Genomic DNA, 13,629 nt, shown 5'->3' on the forward strand with positions numbered 1-13,629 from the left:
AATTTGAAAGGGGAGGCAGGAAGGAAGGCACCGGCCCAGTCATAATTTCAGGGTAGATGGGTTTTAGCAAAGAGTACACATTGAATCTGCAAACAAATGCCCTAAAACTATCTGTGCTGAGGGGTGCCTGTGAAATCTTTCTGTACCCCAGGGGAATGCTCCTCCAGACAGAAGTATCATGGTATTAAAATACAATCACATCTTAAAATTTCTCAAGATGAGGTGTTTTTCTCATGTTTCTTCACCAAAACATGATTTTACTGTAAAAAAGAGAGGCATCTCTAAGTTTTGTTTCTTAAAGATAATTTATTGTTAAATGAAGAGGTCACAAAGCAAAATGCAATGGGACAGATGTCAAAGATAAATTTAAAAAATAGTTTTTGTCAAACACTGTTCTGGATTTCCTAAGGTTAGAAACAGGAAAAGAGTCAAATGAAAAGGTAATTATTCTTTTCAAAAGGTCTGACTTTGAAAAGGAAACAACTTTTCTCTGAAAATACAAATCATCCTTCTTACATGAAAGCTATAATTTAAGAGACTGAGAAAAAAGACTTTTTAATTCATAAGTAAACTGTATCTCTCAGATATGCTTAAGAATGATGGGTTTTAAGGAATTTTAAAAACCATTGCTTCCACCTCGTAAACTCATACACAAGTCCACCAAGATCAATGTCATTTGATCCACCCTGAAGTGTCCCATTACATCTTCTTACGCTTCTTTCCCGTAACTTGCAGCAAAGCAGGTTTGAAGGGAAAGAAAGGATTAGAAAGAACTGCAGCTAGTTCCCTAGTGAATAACTTAAGATAAAACCTGCTTTTCCCTTCGCCTTACCCATTCACAATGACTCACTTCTACTTACTTTACTGATATATTTCAGATTCTCTCCACAGCTAGAATGCTTTGTCCAAACTTAACCCAACCCCCCAAAAACAAAACAAAATCTCATACGGACATCTCAAAACGTTACCGTTTACAAAGGCCATGTTCTCCCATACGTCTCTCCTGCCACGCTGCCTATAATATCGTTCTGAGCTCATCCACGTGTCCCCACCGGGCCAGGACACAAAGCCTTGGGAACTCTCTTAACGTAATTTAAAATTTACATTTACCACTTGTCTTAAGTGCCAAGATTATGAAATCAGAGAGGAAAAAAAATCTATTTTAATCAAGAAATGCCACGTAATTTACTCTTCCAAAGGAGGACAGCATCTGTCACTCTGCATGACGGAGGTCCTGGAGTCCCAGAGTGCCACTTTTATGGGTCGCCGCTGAGCTTCGCTGTGGCAAACTGGGGACTACGGACCCACTCAAAGGCTCCACCAACGGTTTCGTCCAACAGTTAGGGGCATGACAGACCACACATTGTTAAAGTTGAAGAAGACACCAGACAGTTTGGCTTTAGAGGCTTCGAATGACTTTAAGTGAGAGTGATTATCATCATGCCTGCTCTCCTCAGAACACAAGTCCCTGTTGTGGCTCCAGGGTCCCCAGACAGCTCTCGATTCTGCTTTCAGGACACACAGAAGCCATCAACAGAAACCCCAAAATACAGCGGGAATCCGGGTTTACAATACTCTACAACCCTCGAGCACATGGTCTAATCTGGATGTATTCAAAGAAAATATTCACGGATTGGTTCTTTCCAATATTGGAAGAGAAAAGGCTACCTGCCACATTTTTCACTCAAACCCCTCAGGGCTTGGCAGGAGGAAGAGGCATGGGCTGGTAGGGAGGCAGGGTGGGCCGTGGGCTGAAACCAGACACAGCCTGGCCCACCACAGCCTCTGGCCCAGCCACCCCTTCTGTTTCTGAGCCTGGCTCAGCTGAGCTCTCGAAGTGTCCTCCACATGCGCCAAACACCATGATTACAGATCACTTACGTTACAGTAAGCACTTACAAGAAACGTGCACCATCCCAACGGCACCCAAATTTTGGGGTGTGGCTTGTGACATCAATCCCTATCCTGAAGTCAACTTTCCTGCACCTGGAGGGAACGATGGGGCAATTTTCTTGCTTTCTGGCTTAGACTTAAGGCACTGGCAGAACTCCTCTGCGGTGTTGACTCTGTCGAAGTTGACCGGGAGTCCCTGGAAAGGACGCACATCCTGATGAAGCAGGTCACCAGAAACATCTACATCTGCCTCTCCCAGACACCAGCCAGTCCTGGGTGGGCCGAAACCTCGTGGAGTCCCCAAAAGTGGTTTCCCTAAGCAGTCCTTCAAAATGCTGTTTCTCTAGGCTATGTTTTGTCTTATGAAGAAAATAGGAAAGTATTTGGAAACCCAAAATACATATCAGGAGAGTTACACAAGCCTGGGGAGACATTACCAGATGCCAAGTGTTCAAGGCACTTTGCCCAAGTTCGGACCCTACCGGTGGAAGGACCCAGAACCGAGGCCACGGCTCTCACACGGGCCCCTGGTGGATGTGAGCCTCCTGAAGAGTGGGGAGAACAGGGTGAAACTTTTCTCTCTTTCTTAAAAAGGCATCTTATATTGTGGCTTGGGTTTTTTTTGATATGAAGAGGATGTAGAGAATTCCGAGAGTTTGGGTGAACAGGAAATACAAATGGAAATGGAAATAAATGACGGAGTGGAACTGAGCTCTCCACAGGTTGGACCCAGATGGCTGTCACAGCTCAGGGAACCAGCACTGCTGTGGGGGAAGACGACTCAGGGCTGGAAGGTCTTACAGCTCACATTTTCCAGCCCAGAGACTTTCTCCACGTTCTTCCTCAGGCTAACCGGCCGAGAGTAGAAGAGCCCTCTCCTCCCTCCCTATTTCAAACTGGGGCCATTTTCCTTTCGCTCCAGTTGGCTTTCTACTTGTTCGACAAATTGAGACTTTGGGGAAGCCATGCAGCGACAAATGAGAAATACACACCTTTGGAGACCAATCTGAACATTTTTAAAAACCCAATTCTCTCCATGACTATAAGAGGCTGTGAAATTGTTTTCTTCCCCAGGCCGCACTTTGAGGGATGACGAGGCCAGACTCCTCTGGAGCACGTGGGCCCCTCGAGGGCAGCAGAAGAGCCGGTCCGAGCCCACCCCGCCCCCGTCAGCACTCATCTGAGAGGCCGTCGCTGCCCAGGACCTCTGAGGCTTCGAGCTCCACGCTGGACAGGAACCTCCTCAGCGTCTTGCGGCAGTTGTAATCCAGCGTGGTGGTGTAGATGGTCTTAGGGTACTTGGGGTAGACGATGGTGGTGCTGAGGAAGCGGGTGGCCTTGTGGCGGGGCTCGAAGCGCACTTCTGCCTTGTAGCTGCGCCAGGTGGAGTCGGGGAGGCAGGTGACGGTCTGGCTGCAGGAGGCCACTGCCAGGCCCAGGGGCAGGTGGATGTCGTCGATGAAGTGCCGCTCAGAGTCATATTTGACCGACGACGTGTACCTGGGTGGGAGAGAGAAGGCAGCTCGAAGCCATTCCCCTTAGCTTGGGGCATGATGGCCCCTACTGTAACCCTGATCCTCTGGTGGGGTGCGAACCCCAAGACGGGGTTGCTCTCGTCAGAAGCAGCCCAGAGCTGAGGAAGAGCTTACTGGGCCGTACTGTTTGAAGCACTTTCTTTCCAGGATCTAATCTAACAGAACCAAGCATCCGGGAGAAGAAATGGCTGCACAGAGGTCAAGGTCACAGTGGGAGTGAGTGGTGGGGATGGGATTTATGGGCAGGTGTGCAAGATCCCCACGTTCACCCTGTATGCACTGTTTCTCCTGGCAGGCGGCAGCCCCTGGAGGTGGCACCCATGTGTGTAAGCTGGAAGAGCCGCTCCGGCTGCTTCTCCACGTCTTGTTTCCTCTTTCTGAGAAACGTGCCCAGAAGTAACTGAACGGAGTGTTCACACGCAGCAAGTGGTGTATGTCAGTGGCAGAACAAGGTGGGTTCTAGCCCCTCATAAGGGGTCCATGCTTTGTTTTCTCTGTCCCCTGAAGTCACCATCAGCTTGCTTTTTTTAAAATGTAAGCTCTCTGTCCAACATGGGACTCGAACTCACCTAACCCTGAGATCAAGAGTTGTATGCTCTACCGACTAAGCCAGCCAGACGTACCCCACTTCCCACATCCGCTCTTTAATGACAGAATGAAGGAACCCAGGAATTCTTAAAAGTTCAGTAATACTGAGTACTAGAACTTGGTCCCCCTTGGTCTTCAATGGGGAGACCCCTCAAACCAGAAACGCAGAGATCTGACCTTATCAGAGCCAATTACCATCTTGATTTCCATAAAATAAATTAACTTCCATGTTCCTCAACAACTACCTTACTTTTTTTTTTAACTCTTTCTTTGGTAATTTGGGAGCTAATTACTATTATTATTTTTTAATGTAAGCAAAGCATTAGTTCATTTTATTGAGTAATTATTACAGCTTCATAGAGCATCACACAGACCCTACCCATGGGTCCAGGAGTAAGAATTAGCATTCTCTCCAGTGGGTCGGTTGGATGATGGAAACATCTATTCCTCTTAAGCCAGTTGGTAAGAGGCTGGCGGAAGCTAAGGTCGGGAAGTCATGTCCTCATTTTGTTCAAAATAAAAGCTCCACAGGAATAAAGGACTGAACTGCTCACCTCCAAACTGGTGAGCTGCCTTTGTTCCCCATCAAAGGGCCCTTTGTGTTAGGGAACTGAAACTCCAGCAAAAAAAAAAACCCACAAGCTACCAAAAGTAAAATTCCTTTCCCTGAAGAGACAGATCTTTAACAGAGACTCTCAGTGGATCTCTGCCCCCAGGTAATCCCGGATGAGATCAATTCCCAAAGGAAGACTCGTCCTTGCCCAGTGAAACTGTAACAGGAGACAAGGGTAGAGCACCTTGAAGTAGGGGCGGGGCAACGGGGTACGCAGCTTCCCCGAAAGAGGAATTATTTTATTATAAAGCTCTACGCATCTGATGGTCACGATATGCAAAGGCAAAAAGGGCAAAAGCAAGTCGCAGGACTTTACATATAACATGATCTTGTTTTTATTTCAAAGGGTATATCTATATATAAATATATATATATATTTTAAATTTTTAGAAGATTTTAAGATTTTATTATTTATTTGAGAGAAAGAGCACAAGCAGGGGCAGCAGCAGAGGGAGAACAAAAAGCAGGCTCCTGACAGAGCAAGGAGTCCGATACGGGGCCGATCTCGGACCCTGAGATCACGACCCGAGCTGAAGACAGCAGCTCAACTGACTGAGCCACCCAGGTGCTGCAGGGCGTGTCTGTATATTTAATTGGTTAGAACACATAAAGAAATCCAACATAGTACCCAACAAACTATGAGTAGTCTTTGGCACTTTTTTGTGATTAACTTTTTAAAAACAAACAAACAAACAAGCATTCATTTCTGGAATAAACAAGGAAAAAATGAAAAACTCCAATCCAATCTGGGCCTGCTGTATTTACCTTACTTCCATCGGTGGTAAGGGGTCAAACTCTACTCCTTCGCCAAAGGACAGAGGGCACAGCCTTGGTGAGCAGGCAAAGGTCAGAGGGCTGGGCAGAGATGCTGGGTTCTGCAAGAATGGAGAAGGCAGTTAGACCACAGGCCAGGCCCCCCATGGAGGTCCGGGCTCTGAGCTTCCGGCTGATGGGCCCGACTCTGATTTGTGTCCCTGTCCTGGCAATGATCCTGGAGAAAGGCAGCCCCACAGCATGGGGAGAGCTCTGGCTGGAGAGCCAGGAGGACTGGGTCTCATCTCGTGCCTCATTACCTTATCTGTACACCAAGGGGATGCCTCCTTTCTTCACTGGGGTTTTGTGAGAGGTTAAGGAGCTCAGCATCATGACCCTGGGATGAGACCCCTGGGCAGTTGCCCCATCCCGCATCAAGGCAGTGAGAAAAGCTTGACAAACTGGGACTTCACTAACCAGAACCCTCAACGATGTGTCCCCCAACCCTGTCATGGTCTCAACAACACTTCAGAAAAGGCCAGAACGAAAAAATTCTACCAGAAATTTTTTCACACTGAAGATTCAGTGGGACTTGACCTGTGCCTTCCCAGCCTCTGGGACGGCTCAATGAACACCCAACCAAGACAGAGGGAGCCACAAACTCACTGGTAAGATGAACACCAAAAAAGTTCTCTACACCACCTTCCACTGCTCGGCAAATTCAAAGAACCAGAGCACAGCATCCCTAGAGGTTAACTGGCTCCTAGCCCGGACGAGGCCCTGAACTTTCTGGTTCAGCAGGTAGCCTGAATAAGGGAGGGTTCTGTCCTAGACACAGGTGCTAGTTTTCCCCGAGTTGACTGGAATTGGGCCTCTGTGGTAAGTGTTCAACAGGGAGCAGTGCCTTGGGTTCCTGGGGTTACTGGCAATCTGTCACTTTCTTTGCCTAATTTGAGAGAAGGATCCACACTTGGGCCAGGATGTGGAGGTGGCAGCCCCGCCCCCCGACATCTTCCAGGGTAGAGAAGGAAGCAGACAGTTTTAGAAGGGAGGCTCTAAGACTTATCGTGTTACCAGGCCAGTGTCAAGTGAGGGTGCAGGGTTGAAATACAAAGTCAAAGGGGACCAGGGTAGGTGAGGGAGGGGTGAAGTGTCCTCTGGGTCCAGATCCTGAACTTGGGTGGAGGGCTGAAGAAGCCCTGGCTGGGGGAGGGGCTGTGGCTGGGAACCGTGGTCAGTAGATGGGGGTAGGGGAAGGTGTGGGCACTGGCTGCCGCAGAGCTTTCGGAAACAGCCCTGGAGCAGGGACAGTGGGCCCTGCTCTGCTCCCAGCTCCCTGGCTACCAGATCCTCAACCTAGGGACCGCCTCTGGGCAGCCCTGGGGGCTGCGGGATGACAGCAGGAGGGGAGGTGCACAACTCTCCCACACTCACACTGCAGCCCGAAGTCACACAAGCCCTCAGTTCTCCTGCCCCTGCCTTATGGGCTCTCTCCTCCCTGCCAACCCAACAGACATGCCACACCTCAGCACAGGTGCAAGTTGGAAATGGGACAGGCATCAGGTGTGACAAGTGACACATGAACAAAGTGCCACCAGGGAATGGGGACCAAGCCATTGATGTTGGCATGGCTCTGGGAAGCGTCAAAGAAGACTTCCTAAAGGAGGTGACAAATTGAGCTTGAAGGGCCAGCAGGGGTCTGACAGGTCAAAAAGGCAGCTGTAGGAGGGGTCGGGCTCAGAAGGAAAAGGCATGCGAGGTAGAGGGACAGCATCAGAGACACCAATGTATGTATCTGCCTGTGGTCAGGGAGATGAGGCTAGAAGGGCCAGACAAGGGTTCTGAAGGCCAAGTTGAAGCAAGTGCTGCGCTCCAAAGGGCATGCGCCCCGATGTCCCAGAGACAGGGTCACTGGGTCAAGAACTCCAAGCCCATTGACGTGCAGAGGTCTTTAAGGAACAGCAGCTGCCACTGACTACTTCACCCCAGCAGAGAGGGCCATACAAAGTCATCTCCAAGGGGTAGGAAGGGTGGCTGAGAGCTCCACTTTGAGCCTTGGCTGTAGACAGGATGTGGCTTCCCCTGAGCTCTAGGTAAAGGCAATAAACACTACCACCTGAGCGAATCCTAAGGCAGAAAAGACTACGTGTATTTTCTTTAAATAAAAACCTTGAAATAAAATAAAAGGATTCCTTTTTGAAAGGTTCCACCCATCTAAAGGCCTCTCACCCTTCAAGTGCCAGATGGGGATTAGGTGACAGGAGAAGGGGCAGGCACCAGGAGGCGGGAGGCTCACGGGGTAACTTTTCTCCAGGGTCCCCTCCCACACCATGAACACGGCCCCCAAACGCCGGTTCCTCTTGCTCTCTGAATCAGGGAGAGCACACACACACCCTTCTCCCCAAGACCAGCCAGGAGGGGGCCGGTCCTTGGGAGGCGCCACCGGCGGGGGGCTAAGCCCGGGGGTCCCAGGACCGCAGGACAGAGAAGGCTGGGGTTCCTTCTCGGTGTCCCCGGCCCCTCTCCAACCCGGCCCCGGGCAGGAACATGGCCGAGCCGCAGCCTGGCAGCCCCGGGGGCCGCCACCCCAAAGACAGAAGGCGGGGGCTCGCCTCTCCTAGGGCTCCCGCGCCTCCCAGGCGATGACAATTTTCCAGCCACCGGCTCCAGCTGGCCAGGCTCTCGCCGCGCTCCCGCCCCGGGCTCCCCGCGATGGCCACGCCGTCCCGACGGGCGGGTGGCGGCGCCGACGGCGCGTCCGGAGCCGGCCGGCAAGGCTGGCTGTGGTCCCTGGGGAACCGGCTGCGGGTGGGATGGGGAGGGAAGGGGCCCGAGCGGGGGCACTCACCGGGGCCGCGGGGGTCGCCGCCGCGTCGGGCTCCAGCGTCCCGGGGACCGGCGCGCGCTCCCCGCCGCTGCCGCCGCCCCCGGCCGCCGCGAGTACCCAGTGACTGGGACTGGGGCTGGGGGGCAGCCCCGAGTCCGGACTGTCCAGGACGCCGTCGCCCTTCTTCTTGGTGTCCACGAGCTCAGGCACATCTTGCAGGCTCAGCCGGCCCACCATGGCTGCTAGCGCGCCGGGGCCGGGGGCCGGGGACGAGCGAGGGGCGCTAGGGGCGCACACGCGGGCGGGGGCCGCTGCCCGCCCGGCCGCCCTCCCTGCCGGCTGCCCGCGCGCCGTCCGGGTCCCGCCGGCCGCTGCGCTCCCGGCCCCGCCCTCCGCCCCGCCCCGCCCGCCTCTCCCGCCTCTCCCCGACTCTCCCGGCGCGCGGGGACCGACCCGCACCGGCCGAGCCGCGAGGCCCGGCGCCAGGGGCCGCTGCGCTCCAGCCGTGCGCCGCCCGAGTTCCACACGGCGCTGCTGCCCACTCCGCCTCGCGCGGCCGATTCGGGAGGGCTGGGGACGCCGGGCGAGCTCCGCCGCGGGAGGGACAGGCACCCCAGCACCGCCGCCACCCCGCGCCCCGCTACAGGTGGACGCGGGATCCTGCTCGCACCAGGCTCCTCTTGGCGCCCTGGCCCCTGGCCCTGGCCCGGCAGGGCCCGGCGGGCGCTAGTGGGGAGCCCTGGCGGTCTGGAGAGCCAGAGTGGAGTCCCGGCCTGCGGAGGCCTGGGGAGCCGGCTGAACCCAGCGAGCAAACAACTGGAAATTATTAATAGTTAATGCGCCTCGTATGGCTCCAAACGCCTCTTGGCTCAGCTTTGCGGGCTCTCTGTGTCTCCGGCTCTCACTTCTGCCCCGGAGGAGACCTACTCCGAGTATCCTCAGGGGACTCCAGGAGCGGGACCCGCATCCCTCCCTGGTCTGGCGGCTCAGCTGAACATGCTGTGACCACACCAGAGGGGAAAATTCTGCAGTGGGCACAGACTGACACGAATGACACGAGCTCAGTAGGCTGCCCTGAAGGTTGTCTAATGGGCTAGGGGCTCTAATAGGTGGGGGACTTAGTTTTCATTCATAGGAGTTCCTTTCTAAAAACCAGATTGGGGGATTCCTCCTTTCTTTAGTTTGACAGAGAGACTCCATCTCAGTGGGAACTCGGTTCAGTAGCGCCAGCTGTAGAACTGGGCTATCCTCAAATCTAGGACGTTTGCTCCCAGCGCCCTTCATGATTTTCAGTAAATGCTGGAAGCTCCCACCCCCACCAGCCACCCTCCTCTGGGAGTTTCTGATGGGTGTTTAGCTCAGGGCTTCGAGCGGGAGCTGCACCCAGACCCAGCTGGCAGGTGCCAGCCCCGAGAGGCACTGTGTCCTGTGCGCGCCCCGCAGTCTACGTCCTGGCAAAAACAGGTCCCTGCGCTTGGGACCTGTTAAAGCCAGAATTCAAAGTGGGTCAATGTTAGAGTTTCTCCTGGCACAGTTCAGCCCTCCTACCTTCCTCACTCATCATTTTGAAGTAACAGAAAAGGGAATTGACTTGGTCCAAGTCACATAGCAGGTAGGAGGCCGCTTGCCTTGGATCATTCCCTTCCCTGGAAAATAAAACCTGGCACATGCCTGTGTACTGGGAGGTCGCTAATTCACTTAGGGCCTGTGAGAATGGATTACAAAGTCAACAGGGCACAGTCTTGGACCAGTGGTTAGTGCAAGGATGAACCGTTAGCAGTGGGCCTTAGAAGCTGGGCCAAGTACGCGGCTGTTCCTTCCTGCCCATGCTGATCCCACCCTCTGCACCTCCCAGGCTGCCTCCAACACGGGGCACCATGGGAGAAATGGGCGCATTTCTTGGGGTTGTGGAAAGCATGGTCTGTTGATCGAGAGAGGACTTGGCGCCCTGGAGGGAATTTGCCCCCCAGCATTCCCAGCTACATCCTAAGAACCCTTCAAGTAGAGGTTAGGCAGGGCTTTCTGAACCCAGAGGACATCCTCAGGCATCACCCAGGACAACTGCCAATGAGTTCCTGAAGCATAAGCCAATGGTCCACTGTGGCCTCCTTCCCCACAGAGGAACCCAGCATTGATTCACACACAGAAAAAACTGTGGAGGGGCTTGAAGATGAATCCAGCCCCAGGTCTGGACACTGATGAAGAAGCAGAGTTGGAGACCCACCCAGATTCCCCCGAAACAGGTGCTCCCTCTGCATAAGCGGCACCAAACTCGGGTCTTCCACTGGCTCCCAGCCAATCCAAAGACAATGAGGAGGGATCCCAGGTTTGTACGCCCCTGTCAGACTGTCTGTGAAGAGTTCAAAGGGAAGTCCGAGCAGATTGGAAGCCACATGGTGACAGAGGGGAAGGCGGGGAACGTCCTGCCCGCTCTGGCATCTCTATCAACTCACCATTCCTGGTGGAGACGAGCAGAGATGCTCTCACCATCCAGCTTCGACCTGCCCATGTGTCCTGAGTGCGAGATCAGAGGGACGTCCTCTGTCACTATGAGGGAGCCATGCCCCTCAGCCTGGAAGGCAGCTGTATCTGCTTGGCCCGAGCAATGAGCTCATAATGTGAGTTCGTACAGTTGTCCTTTGGAAGAGCTCCATGACCTGTGCTCATTGTTGTCCTCGTCTTATTCCCGATTGCTTTCCCAAGGATGCTTCTTTAAAAATCTCTAACCAGCGCTGGGGAAGGACAATGGGTCCCACCTTTACCCACTCCTGCTCAGCCTCTGAAGACAGGCCTTCTTTTGAGGGATTGCTGGGGCACACCTAGAAATCGGAGGTGGGGGGACTCCATGACACCAGACAAGACCGCAGAGCCTGTTGAAGAGTGGCTTCTTCTCCACGATGGCGTTCCAGAGCTGGCCAGGGCCATGGTCCCCCTGCCTGGGTCACAGAGACCGATGTCCTCACAGGACTTGGCTTCTGGCCTGAGGCCTTTCTCAGAGGCGTCTGAGGAACAAAAGATGCCGATCGATTATGCCAATCCTACATTTCCTCTTTTTCTGCACTAAATTAAGCTGATGCCTGAATGGAGTTGAGTCAGACAAGCACAGGGCAGGACCTCCCCCCAACCCCTACCCAGGCCCCCAACTGCTGCGGCTTATTGTTTTGGAACAGCTGGTCTTCAGTAAACCCAGCCAGATAGCAGATTAAGAACACCTCGGGGTCCAGCACGCTGGCTTGTGACCCTTGTCCCGTGGCACCTTGTCACCTCAGCCCCTTGGGTCCCAGGGTTCTGGAATTCCTGATGCGGTGGATTTGCCTTACCGTAGAAGCAGGTCCTCCCTTTCCTTCATCTGCCCCCCATCAAGCCAGATGCTTTTCAAAAAATGAAACGTTGTTTCTGTAAGTATTTTAGGGCTAAGATGATAGTTTTCAAAGAACATCAAGTGACCTGCTGGATTCAATTAAAAGGAGGAACTGAATTGGGGCACCTGGGTGGCTCAGTCGTTAAGCTTCTCTGCCTTCGGCTCAGGTCATGATCCCAGGGTCTTGGGCTCGAGCCCCGCATCGGCCTTCCTGGTCAGTGAGAAGCCAAGTTCTCCCTCTCCCACTCCTCCGCTTGTTTCCTCTCTCACTGTGTCTTTCTCTGTCAAACAAATAAATAAAATCTTAAAAAAAAAAAAAAAAGGAGCTGAATTAAAAAGGGGATCCTTAGAAACGACACCGCTCACGGGAGTGTGTGTGCACAGGCTTGGTGAGGTCAGTTTCTAACCCTGAGCCCCTGGTGCTTACAAAGACAGCCTCCACCAGAGAGAGCCAAGGGATCCCAAGGTTCTGGCTTAGCGATTTCAGAGGGAAATGGGCCTGGGGGCACGGGTCAGCTCCTTCTCTGACCTTTCAACTGGGTGGAATGCCCTCTGGCTCAGCCCAGCAGGCAACACTGAACCTAGAAGCTGAATGCAGATTGGGGTGGAGTCAGGCTGATGTCCCCTGTGTGGGGATCCCCTTGAACCCAGACACAGACTCTATCCTCCTCTATTCTATTTGTTTGCTGAGAGCAATGCTCCCAAAAGCTCCCTAGTTACACAGAAAAGGGCCATGGCCTCTGCAAAATAAAACCCAGATGGGATTTTGCAGAGAGCTGGGGCACACCACCTCCTTGGAGCAGCATCAATACACTTGCGCTCCTGGCTCCGTCCTGTGGATTCACACTGGACAAGGACTTGCAGCCCAGAAAAATCGCTCTGAGTTGAGCAATTGAAGTTAAGACCCTTGGCTCCTTGGCGGAAAGGCAGGGTAGAAGGGTGTGCTGTCACCATCCCTGGGGAACACACGGCAGGTCTGTGTGGTCACACTCCAGAGGACGCCGGGAGACATCGTGGTGTTTCAGGACCACCCTGGGACTCGGGCTTGCCCAGGCTGTGAGGGGAGAGACAGTGAGTGGGAGCCCATGGAGGTGGCCAGTTGGCTCCACAGTGAAGATTTGAGCCATGGTGTCCCTTCCCGGGAGCCGTAGCCCCAAAGTGCATTCCTCTCCTCCCCCAAGTTCAAAGCTGAGTAGACGCAGGCAGGAGGCGGCTGTGGTTTGCAGCTATGTACAACTGGGAACTCTCCATACTTGCTGAAGACATTTACGTGCCTTTGAAGAAATGTTTTTCAGTTCTGAGTCTCAGCTGAAAATTAGCCAGGGGTGGGGGAAGAACGTGGGGTGAGAGGAGAGGGACCAAAGAAAAACCGCTTCTCATGTTTTCCCACGCCATATCCCTGCGGGGGGAGGGGCGCTAGCATTTTCCTGCCTCTTGCCCTGCGCTTTTGCGGGATGACCCCAACCCCTGACAGGTATTTCTGGAAATCTCTGAAGGTGTCTCTCATGTGCTCATAAGTAAATCTGGTCACACATATGGGAAGCCTGCCGTCAATTTTCTTTTTCCTGCCCCCTCATCACCCCTGCCTCTGGTTCTGCTAAGTTGTGTGACGGTGTCCCATGACGGTGTCCCACCACGGTTCCCTGGCAGGCTGCCCTTGCTGAGACCACCATTGGATCCACCAGGTGCCTGGGAGAGGTCATAGCAGGTCATAGCAGCATAGCCATGCCGTCGTGGGTACCATGCCTCTGCTCCTCACCAGGCACTATCCAAAGCCCCGGGCGCTGCTGCCAACCCTGATGGTGGGGGGAGGTTAATTTGGAGGGTGGTCCTGGAGAAGCATGGCTTCCTTTATGCCAGCTTCTCACACTAGGATTAGAACTTGAACCCTGCAGGGCTAGGCCAAGGAGCGAATAGTAAAAGAAACACAACTGAAAAACCCCTTTGAATTCCAAATCCCTCCCCACTGAGCAGGCCCGGCTTTCTGCCACTTCTCCTAGGACTTCTGTAAGAGGCTCCCAGGTCCTGTATGGAAAGAGGCTGTCTGGACCTGGGGATG

General features: G+C 53.4%; 1 protein-coding gene across 1 annotated transcript; it reads right to left on the reverse strand.

The window, feature by feature from the left end:
• Positions 1 to 297: 297 nt before the first annotated feature.
• RFLNB (refilin B) lies at positions 298 to 8,548 on the reverse strand. The gene is made up of 3 exons (XM_080826816.1): positions 8,231 to 8,548; positions 5,395 to 5,504; positions 298 to 3,393 (listed from the first exon to the last, which is right to left on the reverse strand). Exons 1-3 carry the CDS (start codon positions 8,444 to 8,446, stop codon positions 3,063 to 3,065), a joined length of 657 nt encoding a protein of 218 aa, XP_080682942.1. The 5' UTR covers positions 8,447 to 8,548; the 3' UTR covers positions 298 to 3,062.
• Positions 8,549 to 13,629: the final 5,081 nt, after the last annotated feature.

This window comes from Martes martes (genome assembly GCF_963455335.1).
Source record: "Martes martes genome assembly, chromosome: 16".
NCBI lineage: Eukaryota > Metazoa > Chordata > Mammalia > Carnivora > Mustelidae > Martes > Martes martes.